Below are 22,689 nucleotides of genomic sequence, written 5' to 3' on the forward strand. Positions count from 1 at the left end.
AGGGGCGAAACACCCACACTCACATCGTGGTTAGAGCAGCTAGCCTGGCACCTACCCGGAGAAACACCTAAAAGCCACATTTCTGCTAGGACACACGCCCAGTCTCGAGCACGAGACCCCGGGCGACGGCAAGCACAAGGACATAAAACAACAAGAATCTTCTTTCAAAACAAAATTTAAAAACAGTAAGAGATACATATTAGGTATCTGTAAATCAAAAACTAAAATGTATTGTACTCTTTATCGCATATGGTATTTAATAATTACATTTAAAAATCGTAAACGTCTGCTTTGATAATATTAAAACAAATTAATGTGTCGTGTTGGTCGAATACCACTGCTATCTAGCAGCGAAACCACTTATGGCCGGTTTCACCAATGTCCCCTAACTTTTAAGAGCTGCTTAAGGCATGTGTAAGGGCTGCCTAGCACATTGAATCGTTTCACCAACAGTTAAGGAACTCTTAAGTAATCTTAAGCATCCCTTAGTTTAAGTGGTGGAAATCGGGCCCCTAACAATTTAAGCGGCACTTACTGTCACAAAACAAGAAAAATAAAATGGATGCCGTGGAGGAATACGAAGAACTAACCGAAGGTGTACATTTTATTTTTGATATAAATGTTATTGCTGAAGTTGTGGAACATTTTTAAGGTGAACTTAATGTGAAATCCTTTATTATAAATACATTCGAGAATGTTCGCATACTCCACTTTTATTTAAGAACTCATTTAATAAGGAAGTAATTAAAGGTTTTTCTTTTGAAAAGTCTTAAAAGAACATTTATTACAAGGAATTTTGTATGTTCTAAAGGAAAAAAACTGTTCTTTTTTTATTTTCATCTGCTATTAAAACTTAGTTTAAACTTAGACAAAATTACAATAGCGATAAATTCTCCCATGCTGCGTCCTTTTCTTTGCTCGAAACAGCATCCGTCCTCTTATTTTCTATTATATTTTTATGCCTCTCAACTAGGCTCAACACCTTCATTTTCTCATCAGAAGAAAAGTTTTGCGTTTTCATTCTCTTTGTTTCAAACATTTTCACACTACTTTAGGCCCTGTCACACTGTCAAATTTTAGCTTCCAACACCTTCCAATATGTTGGATCCAATATCTTTGAGGGTTGTGACGTCACGTTAAACGTCACTATCGCAGCCATGTTTATTTGAGAGATTGAATGTCTAGAGTTTCCTTCAAATATTTTACGTATAGGACTGGTTCTAAAATAAGTTGGATGTTGGATGGGATCAGCCAATCAGAGTTATCTAAAATAAAGCGGCCGCTTTTGTTTTCGTTTCCGAAGTGTAATAGTTTAAATATCAGCAATGGCGAATGGGAAATAAATGCAGTAATTGAATTAATACTATTTTATTTCCTGCTGGAATATGTAATTGTTATTGTATATTTTCCTCCAATTGAATCTGTATGTACGGAAGTGCAGGTTAATATATTTGACTAAGAAGTTACTGTAGTTTTGGAATATTATGGTCCTTAAACCAGAAAACATCTATTCAACTTATCATTATTTGACTGCTATACCAGTTTTGCTTATGTTCAGGTATTGTTGATACACTAAATTAAAACAGCAAGCATTGCGTACAAAATGTGCCATCAGGAATGAGGTATCAAAACTAGGATATGCATTTCGGAACTTTTACCTACAAATCCAAATTAATAACACCTAAAATAAATTTTAAAATATTTAAATTCAGAGACTTAATGTAACTAAAATTATTTTGGCTTACCCAATCAATCTTTCTTATAAGTCATTGTTCTCCTTACTTCACAATAGCTGCTACTCTGTAAGTATTGTCTGGAATTTTCTGGAATATAGACTCATAATTTCCTGACAATAGATGGTACTGACTTATGTTAAAGTAGCATCTCTGAGTAAGCAAGTAGCTCTGGTGATTTGCAAGAAAGGCCTAGAAATATTAAAATTCTGCCTACGTGTTCAATTATTATTATTTAAGTTTTGAAAGTAATACCATTTTTCGTGAATGTAAATATTTGTGTAGCAGATCCTTGTCAGTAAGCCTATACTTCCCAGGCTGTTCGAAACAAGCATACCTGGTCTAATATCTCGTTAAAAAATTATTTTAAAGAGATAATGTGACTGAGGTGAAGTTAGCTTAAAGGCTCAGGTTGAGGTTTGTAACAGTAAATACACTTAATTCAAAATAAAACAAAATTGCCAATTTCTAAACACAGCAAAAATTAACACATTCACTTTAAAGTATAGGAACAATTTTGATGAAATACAACATATAAGTGAAAGTGTCCATACAACAGCAGCTAGTTGGGTGAGAAAATAAGCGGGAATGAGAAGGGATATGCCTACATGCAGATTTACATTTAATTATATGTTTTATTCTTACTAAACATACCATTAAATATTGTTTTTGAAGAGCACTATAAATCGCACTACAAATTTCAGGTAAAATTTTTGAGATGGTGTTGTGTGGAATACTTGTAGAGAACATTTCCCCTGTCGCCAAAAATCTTAATGTAACTGCCAGCCTCTGCTTTGCTGGTATAGACTGGCACAAATGAGTATCCTTCTTTGCAATGCGAGACTCCACAATTGAAAGAAGAAGATCAAAACTTTCAGAATCCATTATTACATAGTTCGGAAATGAATCGGCATCTTCGTATCGAAGTTCATGACAAAAAGGGGTAAAACACCATTTGTTTGCCGGGAAAGTATCCACTGTCTCGTCCACCATCTGCGTTTCCTTTTCTTAGATTTCTCTTCTAGTTTACTGACACTTGCTACAATTGCAATTACAGCTACAGCTTTTGAAACACTTTGATGCTCTTAATGCAGGCATTGCAAACACCTGGAAAACGTAAATTTTAAACTGTGTATGATCACAATATACCTAAATTGGAATATAACCTACTTAAAAAAGCCCGCGTTCCTTGACCCAAAATTTGTTTTTGATTCTAAATACTGTCATTTAAAGTTCTCTACAGAATGTTTGGTAAAACGAGCTCACTCAAAGAAAATTGATAGTGTGAAATGACTTCAAATATATTTTACATTGCTCGTCAAATAATATTGAATACAATATATTTGAAGACGTATTTCATCCAAAATCACCCTTCAAATTTTGTTGTCCAATTTATTGGATACAATATATTTGACAGTGTGACAGGGCCTTTTGCAACGACCATATAGCTACTACTTTCCGTGAAAATACACTAAGGGCGCGGTTACACGGGACCCTGAACAACTTCAGGTGAACATGTTTAAGTAAACACGTTTACAAACGCGAAAGTGTACGGTTACACTGTAGTTGCTGAAAAGTGTGTTTAGCTCTAATACCGATTGTCTACTGTCAACGAATGACTGTGTTGTTGATCTCTATTTTGTAATTGTATCCAGAAAACGCGTGATTTTCTCACTTGTTTATATAGCATTATCAGCACAAATGGAATGTGTTTTATATTGCTCAATATTTTTTTTTTTTACAAATCGGGAATTCAAACAACATGCACAGTAAAACATTTAAACTTATTTATTATTATTTTTTGAGCGAGAGTACCTATCTCAGTTTTAAGAAAATTAGGATCAATTAATATATATATATATATATATATATATATATATATATATATATATATATATATATATATATATATATATATATAATTATCTGTTGATTTTTTTTGTTGCATTCGGTAAAATATTACTCGAACTTGTGCCAGAAACACTTTCCATCTTGAATTTATGCAAAAGACTGTTTATATTCTAAACAGCCAATCAGAGGCTAATGTAGAAGATATGTCGATCTGAACTACTTTGCCAACCTGTTTAAGTTAAATGGGAAATGGCCTCGAACGAAACATGTTCAGACTGTGTGTAACCGCACTCAACAGCTGAACATGTTCACCTGAAGTAGTTCAGACTCCCGTGTAACCGCGCCCTAACATCGTAACATCCAATTACCGCGAAATTAATAAACATTCAGATATTTGTTTACTGTTTAGTTAAAATATTTGATTGGCTTATGTATGTCACGTGACAAAAAGTTCGAAGTACCAACCCGAAAACTATTAGTACTTATATCTGTACGAACCCTCGCTCTATGCAAGCCAGTCCCTAACTAAGCAACCCCTACATAAGTGAATGTGACGATAGTGAAAACCAATTTCGTGAGAATTGACTTTAAGGAACGCCTAAACTTAAGCAGTCCTTTGCTGAGGGTGTGTTTAGGAGGCGTTGGTGAAAACTTGTAACCTGTAGTGGAATTAACCTTAACCTGGTGCTAATAAGCATCAGAAAAAAAAATTGAGATATATCACGTGAGGTTAGTTGAGAGTGATAGTGAGGATGACTATTTGGGTATTTCCAACTAGTTTAATGCAGGATTCGTTGAACTTATTTCATACAGCCCATAATATGCTTCTTTCCATTAATCGAAGATTAATTATAAATTATACGATGTGATAAAGTAGGTAGGGCTATAGCTACACCATGTAAGAGTAACATGTGTAATAAAACCATTCATAGCAAAATTCATGGTGTATCATTTTGTAATAAGCTGACCAGTCGTTAGCACAGTTTCGCCGGTGGCTGCAACAGTCAGGGAAATCTGCCCAGTAAAATCTACTTCCTGCCAGCTACATGGCGATGTCATTACCCGAGAATATTTTCATCTAAACCTGAGAACTGGCCCGCAGAGTTCATAAACATAGGCTAGTTGGTGCCTCCAACAACCATCCAACCACTCATTCACACCAAGCAACAACGGTGGCGGGATGACAGTTGTTTTCAAGAATATTATTCACATATGTCTACCTGCATGGCAGGAATGTAGGATAGGTTTTTGAGATAGGGAAGGGAAAGAAGGATAACTTTTAATTTCAGAATCAATTGCTAACGAAGATAAATTCACATATAACTGGGTTAATTTGGAATGCATTTAGTTAATCGAATAGATCTACTTTATTCTGAATAAATAAGCATTATCCTACATATGCCTACCACTAGTTCTGGAGAAATAAAAAAGACAAATTTTGCACTATTTAATGTGAAAAACAAATTGGGTTGCATAGAAATGATGTAATAGTGCTGATAACCCTCGTTGGTGCTCCCTCTGCTTGCACAGACCATTATGGATAGTAGTGTGTAGGCGGCAGTGCATGTGTAAGAAACATATTCTATGTCACAGGAGTGCAATGTAATACTGCAAGTCAAACTGTTATCGCCACTGTTAGTTTTTGACCATTTGACATTAGATCAGGTTCTTTTTTATTGTTTTTGTAAATTCTGGGACAGATGTATAAGACAATTTTTTTTGCAATTACATTCAAATATTAATTTATAAATAACCTTGATATTGTGCGATTTAGCTTTAAACCAAGGCACGCCTAATCCATAGTTTCACATGTCTTTTTGGGAAGGGACTACTAGTGGCCAGCGGTCATTCGGAACCATCTCAGGTCATCATCATCCACCATTGGGGCCAAATATGTTTCGCACTGTGAAGCCTTTCCACCTTTGTTCAATACTGACCTTCACAGCAATAGTAAGTTTTCTTCAATTCATAGTTTTCAAGCTCCATAGCGGGATTAAGCTCATCAGTATGGGGTCCCTTGGCCACTTGCAATTTAATTTAATTTTCTTTTAACCTTGTTAAAGTTGGCACCATTATTACCAATATTTTTATTTAATTTAATATAGAGATATTAAGTAATATTGTGCTCATTATAATTTTGAAAATTATTTTGATTACCATATTATTATTTATAAATTTTTAACAGTATATATATTATTTTATTGGCTTCAGTTTTTCTTAAAATAATTACCATTATTTATTAATTTATTGTAATGTATGATCACCTCGCACGGGCGTGGGTCATGATGCTTTAGTGTTATGAAGTATGATTACATGTCAGGGCATTATAACATACCAGCTAACCATTATGCAGTCAAGTAACTAATGGACATCAACTCTCAGCATCGTGTATTGCGATTTGTATGACAGGGTTTATTGTACCGCATGGTAATTTCACAGCGCATGGGCCATGACATTTTAGTGTTATGTATTGTGGTTTAATTTTAGGGTGCAAATCAGTGTAGTATACTGGCATGCAGTCAGTCGTGTAATACATGTTGCAACTGTGCGTTACATCCCATAACGAGCTCCTGGCCCAGGACCAGGACAGGCCATGAATAAGAGAAACACATGTATGAGTGCCCTGCTGTAATAAACTGCCCGAGTCATTTCTTTTATTCCTTCACTGTCAGCATGACGCCGTCCCCGCTACCTCTGAGTATTTAGACGTGATTTTGTTCAGTTCGTGATCTCAGGGAAGGTTCGGCCTTGTGGCTAGAGGTAGGGGTCAACGCAGTAGGGCCCCCCGAGCTGTTGAGGCCACTCGGGACGCCTGAATAATAACACAAAACCTCTTCAGATAGTTGGTGAATTTAATACAGCACAGCCCAATACATGGTGCTGCCCGTTCTGGCCGTAACGGTTTGCCCGACGCGACTAGTCACACGCGCAGCTCACTTCCTCAGTGGCGGCTCACGATTCTTATGCGCGTGAGGGGCAGACTCGTATACGTGACGCGAAAGTTACAAAAGACACTCTGACATGGCACACGATATTTTGAAGCACAATACACTACACTAATACCTAGCTCTGGATAAACTGGGCTAGCAACACGTAGGCCCGTGTCTCCGGCGACTCTACGTGGTGACTAGGTGTGTCCCAGGGACTGAATCGTTATTAAGTTTGGTGGCGCACTGCAGTACGACGGTGATACATAAGCCCTGACATGACGAATTACACTTAGGCGAACAACTATTCCGCTAACACATTACACTTGATAAACTGGGCTAGCAACACGTAGGCCCGTGTCTCCGGCGACTCTACGTGGTGTCTAGGTGTGTCCCAGGGACTGAATCGTTATTAAGTTGGATGGCACGTGTCGCCTGCTGGCTGCCCCGTGCGGGCCAAAACTAAGTAGCCTGTAGGCTAGGTTGGGCGTGAAGCGCCGACGTAAAAACACATACTCTCCCCACAGTACTTACGTATGACGTAAACACTCATCTCGGAGCACTGATTGAATTAAGTTAAGTACCTCATGGTAAATTTAGGCCGACCGCGGAACTGTACAAAAGGTTGAAAAGAAATTACACTATGGAAAACTACATGTCGGTGAATGCAAAGGTTGAAGGTTCCGCGTTGCGCGCAGGCTGCCGGCCTGGTTGAGCTCTCGAAGGACACTAGCGGTGTCGCCGCGCGCGACCCCCCTCCCCCGCCAGCCCTCCCGCGGAAACGTGTGAATTTCGCGGGAAACTGAACCGGCCAGGTTCGGGACAAATCGCACATTGAAACATGATTTTGCAAAGACTTAATTATTAATTAATAAAAAATAATGTTTAATAAAATCCTGTGGAAAAACATAATTATAACAATTTGTTGTAGTGCGGCGGAAGGATATGCCACACCCGGCCGGATCCTTGCGCCGGTGTAGCACTCGTTGTATGGCGTTCGCCTCGTCGCACGAACTGCACTTTGCTGCGCGCACGGGCGCGTTCGGTGCACACGCTTTTGCGAGACGTTGATGAGGCATAGCGGTCTATGCGACAGAGGAGCATTGGCGGTCGGCGTCAAGCATAGCATCCTGGGGGGGGGGGGGGGGCTTATAACATGGGGTATTTTTGTCTGTGCTTCTGCCTGTTGCATTGTAGCCACGTGTCGATATCACATCCGAGTATTGAGAGTCTCAGCATTTGTGTACTAATGCACATCTCTCCGAAACCCACTAGTTGGCATCCAGGCTCACAACCAATACCAATCACAACCATCACAATGGTGAGGTTGATACCAGGCTTCCAGTCTTGCTGAAAGGTACAATGTTAGCCACATGAGTGGTTTAGAGCTCAGGAAAAAGTCCAGGAGTTGGTTTTAGTTCCCCTTTACATTTCCCACATTGTAATCAAATGATTCGGGGAACAGGGACCATCTTAAAAATACTTCCTTGTCACCTCTCAAGGGTGTTCAACCAGGTAAGGCACTGATTGACCATGCATAGGACGAATGTCTTACTCTCCAGGTGAGGCCTGTATTTATTTAGTCCCCATATCACTGCCCCACCCTTTGTTTATTACTGTGGTAATAAGTCTCTGCAACCTAAAACTTGGCACTAGCATAATCTATAATGTGCCTGCTCCCATAGTTCTTTGACCTGTTAGAGCACTGCACAAACTATCTTTATGCTGACATCTGTCTGGACATAAGAATTCTGCCAGGGTTGATGCATGGCATGGGTGAAAGCATTATTAATTTCCTAAAAAACTGCTTGTGCACTGGGGTTCTACTTGTACCACTCCCTGGGCGACATAGTTGGTTAAGGGAGCTATGATAATTGGGCATCGAATTGTATAATTACACAGCCAATTCACTAAGCTCCGGAAATGTTTTGTATTTTTTTTTGTATGGGGTGGTTCCCATATTACGATCTTTTGCAGGTGTTATGGCCTATTCTTGCTCGCAGTAACAATATGACCCAAACTGTCTTCTTCCCCCACCCCAATGCTGCACTTCTGAGGCATATACGTTAGTCAATGGGCATCAAGGTGCTCCAGCACCAGGGCCAGATGACACCTGACTCTTCCAATTTTTCATAATAAATTATCACATCATCCTGGTAGGGTGTGATGAACTGTCTAACATCCCCCCTACTCCAGGATGAGGATCACCATAGCTTGGAATGCTGCAGGAGCACATTTCAGACCGAACAGTGTATCCCAGAACTGGAAACATCTATTGGGTGATGCAGTAAAGCCTGTTTTTTTTTCCTCGTCTTCCTGTGGCGCTAGTATCTGCCAATAGCCAGCCTTTAATTCCATTGTGCTAAACATCTTTTGTGTTATCTAGCTTTTCTAACTGTTCCGGGGGGGGGGGGGAGTTGGGGGGGGGGGGCAACAATGGTGATTGTTTATGGACTGTAAAACCTCGCAGAATTGCAGGATGCTGTAAATTTTTTATGTCAACATGACAATGGGACTACGCGATTAAAATCTGAAATGTTCTTTTTTTTTCAGACAAAAAATTCTTGTAAACATGTTTTTGGAAAGCTATCTGCTATATTTTGAGCTTTCTATTTCATTAGTAAATGATTATTTTATGAAATCAGCCTTACTTAGATTTGGAGGCGAGTTAGGATTTTCCTGTTAGACAATTGTAATAGACATTTTGTTGAAGCTAACCCCGAGAAAAGCTTTGCCTGAAGGCCAGCCACAAGTCATTCATAAATGTACTGCCAAATGCTGACGGTATAGGCCAAGAGTAGCCAATGTTTTTAACAGTGAGAGCCAAATATAAATATTTAGAAACATAGTGAGGTCCATCTGTATTTTTGCATTTAATTCGTATTATCAACGAACACCTTCGTATTTCTCTATGATATTTAAAAGTTTTGTTTTGTGATGGTATATTGTAGGCTTACAAGCAACTGATCACTACAGCTGTTGGCCATCACTGATGAGTTAGCTGGTACATCAGCCTGAAGTGTTTGCCATTAGTTTATTCCATTTGTTTGTGGGTTGCTGCAATTCCAGGCTTGGTAGCTTTATGCTCCAGTCAGTCGACAAAGTAGCACAAGTTTGGCAAGTGTTTTGAGCGAAAACCTCTCGTGTTGCCATGCTGAAACATCTTTATATTGGATAGCCCTTGAAACTTCTTGGCTGCTGAGAAAGTCGGAGTCAGAGCAGTCTTAAAGGTGTAACAGAGTTGCAGTCAACAAAATTATTTAGTCGATAGAAGAGGAGTCGAAAAATGACATTTTTTTTTGGTAGGGCTTGTCAATTTTCCTACACAGAATTCATGCTGATTGTATACTTTCCATGGGACCCGAATAAAGACATACCATATCGCCCTGTTGGGTAATGTGATGTGGTTACTTCAGAGACTTTTGAAAGAAAGTTAAAAAAAAAAAAAAAAAAAAGACATACCAGTCCTTGGGAGAATCAGTAGCTGATAATGGAGAGAAACTTGAAATTGTGCGAACGGCTGGCTAATTTGAATGCTGTATTAGGACGGAAGATGTCAACGAGAAGTTTTGGTCACCTGATGCCTTCAATTCAGGAGTAAGAAGTTTACCTGTTTGGAGTCATTGAAATCGAGGATATGATACTTTTAATGATTGAGAAAGGAATATTCTTTCGAGAACTTGCTAATAAAATTTTAGTGACTACCACTAGGAAAACTGGCAACTTCAATGCTGAATTAAGAAAAAAGGTTAGTTAATGATGGTCGGTGAGATTCCTTACTGTAAGTACTGACCTGCTGCAGGAAGCTGAAAGAGAAAAATATTAGTATTTCACAGTAATTTATAATATTTTATAAAATATATGGAAACATTATTATTATTAATTATGATTTAGAAATTTTTGAGTACTTTAGTACATCTACACACACATTACTTTATTTTAGTGTTATTGCGGATGCTATTAAATGCTTATAAGGTTTGTGATTAATTTCCAAGACAGTAATATTTTTATTTTTATTTTGTATTCTGAAGTTACATTCCTGTTTTTCTCCCTTTTTTTTTTTTTTGGTAATATTAGTAGGACAGAGTATAATGATTGCCTGATAGTGTCGCACTACGAAATAGAGCCATACAAAATGTACAACCAAATCATTAACGTTTACTCAGAATTAAGTATTGCATCCGCACGAATTATAGGCAGCAGATTTAAATAAATTTAACAGTTCGTACAATGACAGTAGATCTATTCAAAACTGAACTAGTCCATACACACAAAGGCATCCCAACTCGATAAAAAAAAAACATGTTTAGCCTTATGTTCGATAGCAACTTTTTTTTAGTACGCACAACATAAAAAAGTTTGTTACATATGAACATGTCAAAATAAATATTCTAAAACAACTATTTAAGAAAGAGTGAAACATAATATGTATTTATAGTAAAAAAAAAGGCAGGTTGTAAATTTCATCTCAACATGTGCAGTGAAAGAATGAAACACATACTGAGTGGCATATTTAATTACTTCAAATTTAGAAAAAAAAAATTGTTGCTTTACGAACTTTTCAACTGAGAGTGCACCTTAAATAAACAAACGGTTCTTCGTGATTTCAGATAGCTAGATATTCGTAAAAAAAAAACTACCTTGGATTTCTTCTTCCGAGTTCCGTGATCCGTTGGAAACAGGGTAGACAAGCACACGAATGCCGGAATATTATTTTGTCGGTGCATACTCCAAGGTGATCATTATGAGTCCACGTACAAAGTGCGTAAGTTCAGTTAAGGGATCGTCCATTAATCACGTGAGGCTCGAAAGGGGGGGGGGGAGGGGGTCGGGAAAAATCACGAAATATCTCAAGGGGGGAGGGGGGTGAAGAGAGATATCACGTGTATTAATTTTTTCGCCCGATTTCTACTAAACCGAAAAGCGACGCGTGACGACTCGCCGTAGCCAGGCAACAATATCCCCGCCCGCCGCAACATGAACCACCCGGCTCGGCTTGCCAATCACCAGTAAGACCTTTGAATATTCAAAGGTAAGACTGTGATTTTGGCGCCGAATACAAGCGTAAATCACATATAAGCCTTTCCTTTATTATTTTTATGCCAGTGAAAATAAACCTGGACATTTTTATCACTGTGCTTAATTTTCCAGAATTAAATTAGATTATACCTATATTTAAAGATAACATTCAGAATTTTTTAAAAATATTTTGTACCAAAAAAATACACGTGATTTATAGGGGGGGGGGGGGTGTAGTCTAAAACCTCACCACAAATCACTAGGGGGGAGGGGGTTTAAAAATTTGCTAAAAAAAACATCACGTGATTAATGGACGACCCCTAAGTGCCAGTAAGCTTACGAAGTTATCTGGGTGATTTGTAACCGTAACGCTCTTCGTGAGTTTGAGCTGGAAATCTTCAGCAGTGTACTGTATGCTGAGGGAAAGTCCATGTACAAAGCGTGTAAACTCAGTAAGTGCCAGTAAGCTTACGAAAATATCTGGGGTGGTTTGTAACCGTAACGCTCTTCGTGAGTTTGAGCTGGAAATCTCCAGCAGTGTACTGTATGCTGAGGGAAAGTTAATGTACAAAGCGTGTAAACTCAGTAAGTGCCAGTAAGCTTACGAAGTTATCTGGGGTGGTTTGTAACCGTAACGCTCTTCGTGAGTTTGAGCTGGAAATCTCCAGCAGTGTACTGTATGCTGAGGGAAGGTCCATGTACAAAGTGTGTAAATTTAGTAAGTGCCAGTAAGCTTACGGAAGTTATCTGGGTGGTTTGTAACCGTAACGCTCTTCGTGAGTTTGAGCAGTGTACTGTCTGCTGAGCTGCCGAGGGAAGGCAGCGCCGCGCACGTCAAGCCACGCGGCGCGCGAACTACGGCTGCAGCTTGTGGTCGCGCGACTGCGCAGCGAAGAGCGGGCCGGGGGCGTCGTACGGCGGCGGTTGCTGCTGCGGGTAGTCCGGCGGCGGGTAGCCGTGCTGCGGGTAGCCGTGCTGCGGGTAGCCGAAGTCCGGCGGGGGCACCACCGTCACCGGCAGGCTCGGGAACTGGTGGTTCTCGACGGTGTAGGTGACGATGCGGTTGTGATCGTCGCCGGCGCCGAACGACTCGTGGTAGCTGTACACGACGACCAGGCAGTACACCGTCAGGGCTGGAAACAGCGCGTCGCAAAAGAACAGTTAAGCCCGTCTAATTTTTGGATGGTTTCCAAGAAATGCTACCAATTAGAGTCGTTAACATGGTACTACTTTAATAAGAAAATTTCTAACTTGTTTTTCAGTTTCGTTTTTCTTAGACTCCAAAAAAAAATCTTTAACTATGTGTGTGTTGGTGTGTATATATATATATATATATATAAACTGTCGTAATTTTACAGACATTACTTCCATACTGACACATAAACTATAGAATAAACTATAAAGATGAAAAATCTCAGTCGAATTCGGAAATGGTAAAAAAATCGGACCAAAACCGATGGAAAATGTTTTTTTTTTTTTTTTTTTTTTTTTGTAAAACTATATGTTTTGAGAATGGGAGGTTAAACGATTTTAGTAGGCAAATTTTAGTTCACGCTTTTTTGGCTAATTTGAAATGTTGTCGATGAATTTCCGAGCTGGTATAAAAACTAGGAATTTATAATTAGCAAGTATAGAATTATTAAAAACAAAAATGAGCACTCATCGCCCTGTACATTTTTAGAACAGAGCAGCCCTGTTATCTGTTCGTTGAAACATGTGATGTGTATACTGTAGATCTATAGATTGCTGATTCCCCTACTTTCAACGCCATTTACTGCTGTTAACAGCCTGCTAGGGAATCACTCTTGATTGTAAGAGATATAAGTGGTATTTTTTAAGAATATTACACAATTTACAAAGCCAGATGAGCTACTATCACATAAGCTTTCTGCGAACGACAGATAGTTTGATAGTTCGGGCAAAACAAAACAAGGTTATCTTTCAAGTTATTTTATCTGAATTTCGTGGCTGCTATATTACTTATTCCAAGGTTATTAATAAGTATTAATATTTTTTTGGCAACTTGCTTTGAAATTTCACCCACGTTTACCTGTTATAACTTTAAATAATATAAAAATAGATATACATTTCGCAGTAGTACCATTGAATACCACAGATAAAGTATGGTAAAGGTATGGTGAAAATTGTAAGCATTACCCTTTTTGGCGTAGAAAAGCTTTTTTATTTTATTTTATTTTGACTCACGATTTTTAGACAGAGAAAGAACGTTATTCTGAGGTTCCTCTACTCACCACACAGCGGTGCCACCAGCTTCACGAGGCGAATACAACACCATATTGTGACAGGCTGTGGTACTATAGATTTTTAGCGTGATGAAAATTCTTAAGGTTTGATTCCTACTGTAAGTATTTATTTTAAATGGTGGCTTTTTCCAGTATCTGACAAGTAACTTTTAAAATTTTATTCTTTGTTGAGCTCCCTTTTCAGTTTAGTGTAATGTAGTGTAAACATAATGCCAAATAAAGTTTCAGTCTACTTTGGGCTTACCAACGGTGAGGAATCCACTAAGAGAAAACGCCATAGAAGATCCTGCTGCAACCACAAGGAAAATACTGATGTTCAGAATCACGAAGTAAGAGACAAGAAGGAATGTAGTGATCACTAACCAGGGAGTGATTAAACGCTTCTTTTCCTGTAAGAAGAACAACGCATCTTTACCACAATAATTTTATTATATATTTAATTCTGATTGAAAAATTCTCAGAGGACATACATTTTTTTTATATAGAGCCAATGCATTTCCCTTAATATTTTTCTCTTTAGAATCTAAAGCATTTTACTTTCTGTAATAACAATGGCAGCACAATAATTTTATTATATATTTAATTCTGATTGAAAAATTCTCAGAGGACATAAATTTTTTTTATATAGAGCCAATGCATTTCCCTTAATATTTTTCTCTTTAGAATCTAAAGCATTTTACTTTCTGTAATAACAATGGCAGTATCCAAACAAGGACGAAAGATAGCATACACCACGTTGATTTCAGTTTTGTATCCGTGACGTTGCATCTGGCCAAATGCTCTGGGAAGCATTAAAGGAACATATAGTCACCAGGTGAAAAACAAGTCACGGAACAGGAAATGTTGTACAGCGTTAAACAGATCCGGCCATGTACACCAAATTTTTTTTTGATTGGGTGAATAATTATTAACTGATTGGCAGTCATGTTAAGTAAATATTTTTTAGAATTAGTATTGAAATAACATTTCTTATTTGCGTAACTCTAGCTTCAGTGGTCTAGAGGTCAGCGAAACTGGCGTCTAGCTCTAGTCGTGGGTTCAAGCTCGATCACGGGCAGGGTATGTTTTACACTACAAAATGTTTTTGAAATTATACAAGGAAAATCCTTAGAAACTCAGTTTTGAACGATATCACCAGTAAAACTGCAAGGTAGAGCTTTGTAAAATTACAAAGCTGTCTTGTATTTTTATAAGTGATATCGTTGGCAATTGAGTTTCCGAGGACTTTCCTTGTGAAAGAACAAAACATTTTTGCAGTGTAGAGTTAAACTGTTCTCAAGAAGGCTCCAGACACAATACGAGGAATTTCATATCAACTTAAACTAATACTTACTGGGATTTCCTTTTGCAAAGAGACCCAGTTTGGTCTGAAAGCTCAAGCAGAAAAGGCGAATAAGAGCATTAATTGATAATATGAAAATTGTTATTAAAAGAGATACAAATTTATAGAGCGTTGCTGTTAAAATCACGTATATCTTCAGTATGCAGAAAACTAGCGTAGAGAGGATTTTTTGAAAATATCTCATTTATTGGTGAACGCTAATGATAGTAAGAATTTTAGTCTTTTGTTAATATCTACTCACTAATATTAATTAATATTTATTGTCTGTATTACAGTTTTAAAATATCTAGGGCTATGAATAATTTTACAGTGTCACTCCATTACCGAATATTTTAATAACTGATAATTTTTAATGGAAAAAAAAATCTTTAATAATTTTTGTATGCAATTTTGTTTGGCAATCCAAAGGATTTAAATAACCAATGTTTTTATAATTAATTATTCCTAAATTAATTGCATTCACATAGTCAATCTAATATCATTGCCCAAAATTACATACAAATCCACTTCTTTCATTTTAATCTAATTTTTACTTCCAGTTAGTTGCTGTAAATCAGTGTACGAATTCCTGAGCTCGCAATTACATATATATATTTTTTTGCATTTAGATTACTTGTTAAATTTTATTTTTTTCCTAGTGCTGGTAACACTGTGTCCATATCTTAGACTCTTGGAGATAACTTTCTTCGTCGCGCGCCATCATGTAAACTACGCATGTGGTGCGTTGGCCTGCAGTTTCTACCCCTACGCCACCAATAAACCACCCTGATTGGTCCATCGAAGTATCCGGTGTGATGAAGTATTCAGCCAATGCTTCCAGGACTCCCAGCTAATGATAGCTCACCAATCAGCGAAGATTTTTTTTTTTTAGTATTTTCAAGATATCTGATAATAGATACAGTGACTCACAGTGAAAATGACCTGGAACGGGCAGACCCCCTTAAATACTAAATTAGGATTTTTTTTCAGTTATGTAGGAACTACAATGCTCAGTAATCGGACATGGAAGAAAATGTTTGATCAGATTTTATTGCTCGGAATTAAATGTAGTCGTTTCACATCTCACGAGTAGAAACGGTTTTGTTTTAATAAAATTTAAACTAGGATTATATACCCTATTTATTATTTTATATGTTAAATTAACCAGGGTAGTAATATATACGTTCTTTAAACCTAGTTAAAAAATCAACCGAAAATGTTAGGTAACTCCAAATATATGATTTTGAATGTAAATATAAAAATGTTTATGTGAGCCATTTTTGATATTTAATAATAAATTTTGGTTTCATAGAACCAAACTTTTTAAATGTCTATAATTATTCAAGAGAATGAAAAAAAATTTGCAGTTATGTAATTTTTAAAATCGGGTTTAACAGGATACGCCTTAGTTGGTAGATTTGAAGTATTAATTTAATTTGTAAAGGATGCCATTCCGGTGCTGCTTATAATGACGTCAGATACTAACTGGACTATTTTAGTGCCATACCTTCAAAGCGCCGTTTATTAGACACATGCTTGCCAGTAACTCCACAACGCAAATAACAGCTGTTACGATATAGAGGCCAACTCCTGAAAAAAAAGAAAACAAGAAAATTTAGTCAGTTTTGTTGTAGTGAACGAAACTAATGCTGTAACTTAAATCTGGCAGTTTTTTTTAACACAAAATCGTTTATTTGACTCTACGAAATTATTTATATTCAGAATATGGAAAATGACATTAAAATAAATTAATAATAAAATATATACATGTTTTATAAAATAAATTGTTATAAATATTTATATTTACCTAAAAAAAAGTAAATATAATATTAATATCCATTCATCAAGAATGATAAAATAAAAATATTTTATCCTAGACATGCCAAGAATGTAAGGATCGTTGCTTCAAATCCATATTTCTCCAAGAAAATATATGGTTTGACTAGAAATTAAAAAAAAAAATAACAAACATCCACAGTTTTAATGTCACAAGTAGCCAATACAAAAAAAAAAAAAGCTCTGAAGATAAATGTGGACTTTGTTGGGTAACGTCAGTGATCTCTGGTACACAACCAGTGGAGTTCATTGCAAGAGTTTAATGTTTTTCTCAGACTAACTAAAACTAAGTGTATTTGTAGGAGGGGTCCGGTCAAGGTCAAGGTCATCCAAGATGGTGGACCGGCACCAGGCACCTCAATCTGACTACAGTGGCTGGACCTACATTTATGTACTACTACCGTTACATATTTGAAATACAAATCTAAAACATTATATCAGAATCTAAGCATGCTGGCAAAAAAAAACACATGACTTTACAGAGTTTTTCAGAAACGGAATTAATGCTTTAACCCCAGTTCCTAAACTAAGACTAAAACTTGTCTAATATTTAGGAGAACTCTTAACACAAAAATCGTGTCGACCAACCGTTAGGCAAACCCGTTGAGGATGACTAACGCAACGCCTGCCGAAACTTTCGTAAGTTCTTGGACCCATACAAGCCTACAAGCATTAAATCCAGGAGTCGAGTGAGTTCAGACAGTGGCAGCGAAAGCATTCGAACCTTGCAAATCGCTTTCTTTCAAAGTGACTCATCCTAGGTAATACTAAAGTTCAAAGCAGTTTTAATGGCAATAATTATAAAGATAGTAATAAAAATGGGCGTAGTAGACCAATTCTTAACTAATGAAAATAAGACCATGTGCTTTAGTTTTGCAAATGGTACGTGTTTTGTTTAAATTAGTACATGCAAGGTAGTAATTTTATGTAGAACATAGGTATTAAAATGCACTAGTAAAGAAAAAAAAATGAAACACTTTATCTATAGAAACGCGAACGTACAAAAAAAATTTACTTTATAACTTTAACAACGCATCAGCTGTGTTAGTTATGACGCATGGTTTCTGACAATTGTACTGACAAACAAAGGTGCAATTACAATAGCCCGTCGCCTCCGTCCGTACGACATCCGTCCGTTGGCCACGTGACCTGCAACCAATCGTATGGCCCGAAAAATTATATCCGTCCGTTCGTCAAAAGCTCGGCAAGCTCAACATTTGACGGACGATTTTGGCCGTAGCAGTCAATCGTAATCTGAATACAGGACTGTGGTATTTGTATCCGTCGTTCAGATGTTTTGTATGGTAACATTGTGAATTCTTAAAACTCATGTACAAACATTTAATCAAGACTCTGGATTTTTCCCGAGGAAATTCTAATGCAATGCGTACAAAAACACGACACAAATAGCAAACAACATCTATACATACCTCCGAGAGAAAAGCATGGATTGTTGGTAGTACTTATTAGTACTTATTGGGGAAAATATTCTGACGGACGGATGAAGTCAAGTTGCAAATCGCTTGGCTAGATGCTTGACGTACATAGATGGAGGAAAGAGTTTTGGATGGACGGCTGACGAAGGGACAGATGATGGACAGAGGCGACGGGCTTTTGTAATTACGCCCTAAGCCATCAAATGTTGGGCAGCTTGCGCTTGGGAACTTCAAGCGATTGAACGGGTGATTCCAGGGAATGGGAAACACTCTTTTCAAAAATTAGCTCTCTTCCATCACAATAGGATTCTGCGCAATCTCATAAGTCTAAAAGTGAAATTGTTACTAAAAAAAAAGTCATTTATAGCATTCGAAACGTAATGATAAGGAAATTCTTAAATTTAATACTTACTTTCTTCGTCACCATTGCCCTTGAAGGCGACGATGAAGTACACGATGGCTCCAATCAGCCCCATAACCTGCAGAAGAAGCACGAATGATGCATTTCCACTGGGGGTATTTCACTGCAAAGGATCAATACAACAATCCTAGACACACTTATTTAAGTAATCAGTACAAAGCAAATTGGTTTCGAGACACATCTTGGGTTTGAAGTCAGAATTAAATGCAACACATTCATTATATATTAATTATGGCTGGTACTGTACAGCAAGATTATAAGTGCAACGCTCGCTGGTGCTCCTAACTCGGTATCGCCTCTGAGCGCAAGACTGAACTGGTGCGCAGGCTTATCGCCGTGCATAGGACAACTATGAGATCTGTGCGGGAACCATAACATTATGTGGTGTAGAAATTAGATGAAGGTGCAATTTAAGTCCCTTGAGTGCTTCCAAGAATCTGTACAGTGTTTTTCATGCCTAAACATTATTCTGAAAACGCACATTTCAGTCATTTCCACTCTTCTGAAAATACAGTTTCAAAACTAAATACGGAAAAAGAACTTCTCATCCAACCTCATCGTATTCTTAAATGATTTTTTCTTAACAAGGCACTACTCTGATATCTTGAGCAGTTTTTAAATAACTTTTTTTTTTATTTAAAAAAAAGCTCTGCACACCATATGTGCACCAGGTTAGGAGGGGGCCCATAATGAAATAGCTCTAAATCTTCTTCGGGGCAAATTTTTATGATATGAAATGCACCCTTGAATAAATTAAGTAGATGATATATTTTTTGTTATTAAGGCAAAAATTAATCAAATTACTCGCACCTAAAAAAGTAGCATAATTTTATGCATTTCAATGCAATCGAGTTGATATAGTAAACGTAAAGTACGTTTTAAGTATTGTATATTTTGTTAACTACAATAGTCATTGAAATTTGCCTAAACATGTAGAAAAGCTGGTGTGATTAAACTTATTATTACTATACTATTTACTTCCTCATGCAAATAAAATTATTTGAAGGTCCTCTACCAGCACACACTATAGAAGCGGAGTCCATATGATGATCTTGAAATTAATAAAAACCTTTGTTATTGCAACGCACGTGAATTGCGGTATCGTAGCATGCAGCACATTTCACTCTCATGTTCTCTTACCTCCGTGTGAAAATGTTGAAGCTGTAAACAACCTTGATACTGGTTAAACGGATTTATGGATGTGTTGTGAAGGAGAAAATCTAAACAATTTTCTGTCGAGTACGTGTCATTTTGCCCAATGACATATAATAATGAAGTACTCGTTTTATTTAACGTAGAGTTCTTTTAAAAATGCCAGGTGTGACAAAGATACGAAAACCTTTTTTAAACTACATTTCTGGACGCGAAACAGACATAGTTTCCGCATCCGCCGCTAGAATTCACTGCCGGAGCAGCTACGTCGACTATCCAATCATTCATTCTATTTTCAGAGTGAAAGGTTAAATTTTTTAATCAAAAGGCTCCGATTAAAGTGAAAAAGACTTGTAAAAATACGAAACCCCGAATATGGACCTGATTTTCGAAAAATAATTTTATTAAATACTGCTCATCTTGTAAAATTTCATTAAATAGTTAATACTATAACACTTCCCTTTGGCTTTGTGAAGTTTGGTTCACGCCATCCGCCACAGATGGCAGCACCGTGGTTATTCATTTCCGTACCACGTGACTTCCGTTCCATTCTCGAAATTACGCCTACCAAATGCTGTATACCGAGAGCTAAGTTGTCTACACATCAGAAACATACTGGTTTGGAACCTGAAAGGATCGGGTCCTCTGGACGTATAACCGCGTGACATAAAGCCAAAATCAAAATAAGACGTTCCAAAACATTCAGGTCCACCATGCACACTGATATTTATGAGCGTATGACTCATGCATTACGAAACATGGACACAATAATCTAGCGTCAGGTATGCACGTTGATAATATTCATTGCACTTAGTCAGATAGTTTCGTTGAAGCACGATTTAATTTAAGGTAAAGAGTGTTTGGTTCTACTTTTAGAAGGTACAATAACATCAAACGGAAACAATAAATTCATATTAACGGAGTTACCATAATTAATCAATTAAAAAAAAATCCCAATGTATATATACACTCTTGATCCGATTTTGTAAATTAATAAGGTTGGTCTTGATTTTTCCATCTATTTATTTTATGTTCCTTCTGAAATAAATATGTACAAAATGATTGTAGTTAGGTATAGTAACCATAAAAAAGTGATAACAAAAACACAACATAGGGCTTATATGTGTGTGTGTATGTTTATGTTGGTTTTGAGGTTTAGGGATCAATGAACCATAAAACTAAAACTTGATAGAAATATTCTGGATGTCCCACTATGGTAACGAGAGCAAAAATGGTGAAGTTTCAAAGGTTGTTTAAAAATCCTTAATGACGTGAAATTGTATGTAAATATTACCCAGAAACATAGTAAAGGGTAGAAAAGTCAAAGTCTACAAAAAAATTTGAAACTGTACTTCTCACATGTTGAATCATATTCTTTTGAAGACAAAGGAATACTCCGTCTAATGTGAAAAGTCCACATTGGCGTGAGTATGACAGGAAATAGACAAACTTTAAACGATATACAAGAAGATTCGTGTCGAAGTGTAATAAACGAAGGGACCTGAAGAATAGCGTAATTTGGAATGAAATAGATGTTAGATCATCACGTGGTTAGATCGCAGCACGTACGTAGTTACGACGATGCGCACTCAACGCACCAATGTGAAGCGCGCTCGTCCGCAGCACTGACCGGTGTGGCGGTGGTCGCCCGCAGCGCGCGCGGTTCACACGCGTGCGGTGGCACGCACTGCCGCCGGAGGTAAGAGTGCTCGAACACCCACCACGGTAAAGGTCGACGTGTCGTCTTGAACCCGAGGGTGTACTCACGGCGTTGTAGATCCCTATGGCCACTGTTCCTGAGCGGAGGCTGCAACCGCAGCAGCACTCTCTCACGAGCATCCTCCCCATGGCGGCTGCGGACCGCGGAGTCTTCGGCGCCTCTGCCGGCCCGGCTCTTATCTCGCGCGGATAATCAACTGATAACGCCCGCCGATAGCGTTCGGCCAGGAACTTTCCAAGATTAATGGCCGCCGCGAGATACGCACCAGAGCGCTGGGCTATTGTTCTCTTTGAACAACGAAAGAAAATGGGTGACATCTTTATAAGGGGCCCGCCTGATTAGGGGTGTATGTGTGTCAGACGGGACGCTCGCTGGTTCTCATAACGCGGTGTCTTCTCTGAACTGGCGCGCAGTCTTTCTCGTCATGCAAAGGACAACTCACAAATATGATAATTTTACCGGTAACCATAACACTATATGGCAGAGGAATTAAGTAAAAGGTGTAGTGCAAGACCTTTGGGTGCTTTCAAAAATCTTAACCGGCGTCGTTTATGTCTAAAAATTATTCTGAAAACACGCGTTTTTAGCCATTTTCACTCTCCTATAAATGCAGTTTTAAAACAAAGTACAGAAACAGCGCCCTCAGCGCATTCTTAAATAGTTTTCGTGAGCAGACACCACTCGGATATCTCGAGCAGTTTTCTGATCGCGTGGTTTCATCTGAAGCTCCGCATACTTGAGAATGTTTTCCGATGGAATTAATCAAATAAATGCAAAATTACACTGTAAAAATGGTAAAATTATGTGCACAAATGTTTGGTATTTAAAATTTTTGCCACGGGATTTTGAAAAATAAACAAGTATACATATTGTGTAATTTTAGAAATTTATATATGTTTAGTTTTAATGTTGCACTAGTTGATCACGTTACACTAGTGCTATTTACGTTAGTGTAAGATGGATCAGTAGCATTCTATCGGCCGTGTGTTTCGATACATTACCAGTTCAA

General features: G+C 37.6%; 1 protein-coding gene across 2 annotated transcripts; it reads right to left on the minus strand.

Annotated features, from left to right (window-relative positions):
* Nucleotides 1–10,516: 10,516 nt before the first annotated feature.
* LOC134533532 (uncharacterized) lies at nucleotides 10,517–21,868 on the minus strand. 2 transcript variants are annotated; one of them, XM_063371056.1, is made up of 5 exons: nucleotides 21,728–21,868; nucleotides 18,800–18,866; nucleotides 16,623–16,705; nucleotides 14,039–14,183; nucleotides 10,517–12,663 (listed from the first exon to the last, which is right to left on the minus strand). In XM_063371056.1, the coding sequence occupies exons 1-5, from the start codon at nucleotides 21,806–21,808 to the stop codon at nucleotides 12,386–12,388; spliced, it is 654 nt and encodes a 217-aa protein (XP_063227126.1). In that variant the 5' UTR covers nucleotides 21,809–21,868; the 3' UTR covers nucleotides 10,517–12,385. The 2 variants fall into 2 exon arrangements, with proteins under 2 accessions (XP_063227126.1, XP_063227128.1); XM_063371058.1 differs by having other exon boundaries at nucleotides 18,800–18,911; nucleotides 21,728–21,762.
* Nucleotides 21,869–22,689: the final 821 nt, after the last annotated feature.

This window comes from Bacillus rossius, chromosome 6 (genome assembly GCF_032445375.1).
Source record: "Bacillus rossius redtenbacheri isolate Brsri chromosome 6, Brsri_v3, whole genome shotgun sequence".
In the NCBI taxonomy this organism is placed as follows: Eukaryota; Metazoa; Arthropoda; class Insecta; order Phasmatodea; family Bacillidae; genus Bacillus; species Bacillus rossius.

Bases quoted from the DNA above. Each gene is read 5' to 3' on its own strand.
- LOC134533532 (XM_063371056.1), bottom strand. From the start codon at position 21,808: ATGGGGAGGATGCTCGTGAGAGAGTGCTGCTGCGGTTGCAGCCTCCGC. The intron at 18,867-21,727 runs GTGAGTACACCC...CTTCTTCTGCAG, and splicing joins CCATAGGGATCTACAACGCC to GTTATGGGGCTGATTGGAGC. The intron at 14,184-16,622 runs GTATGGCACTAA...TTCTTCTTACAG, and splicing joins TAATAAACGGCGCTTTGAAG to GAAAAGAAGCGTTTAATCAC.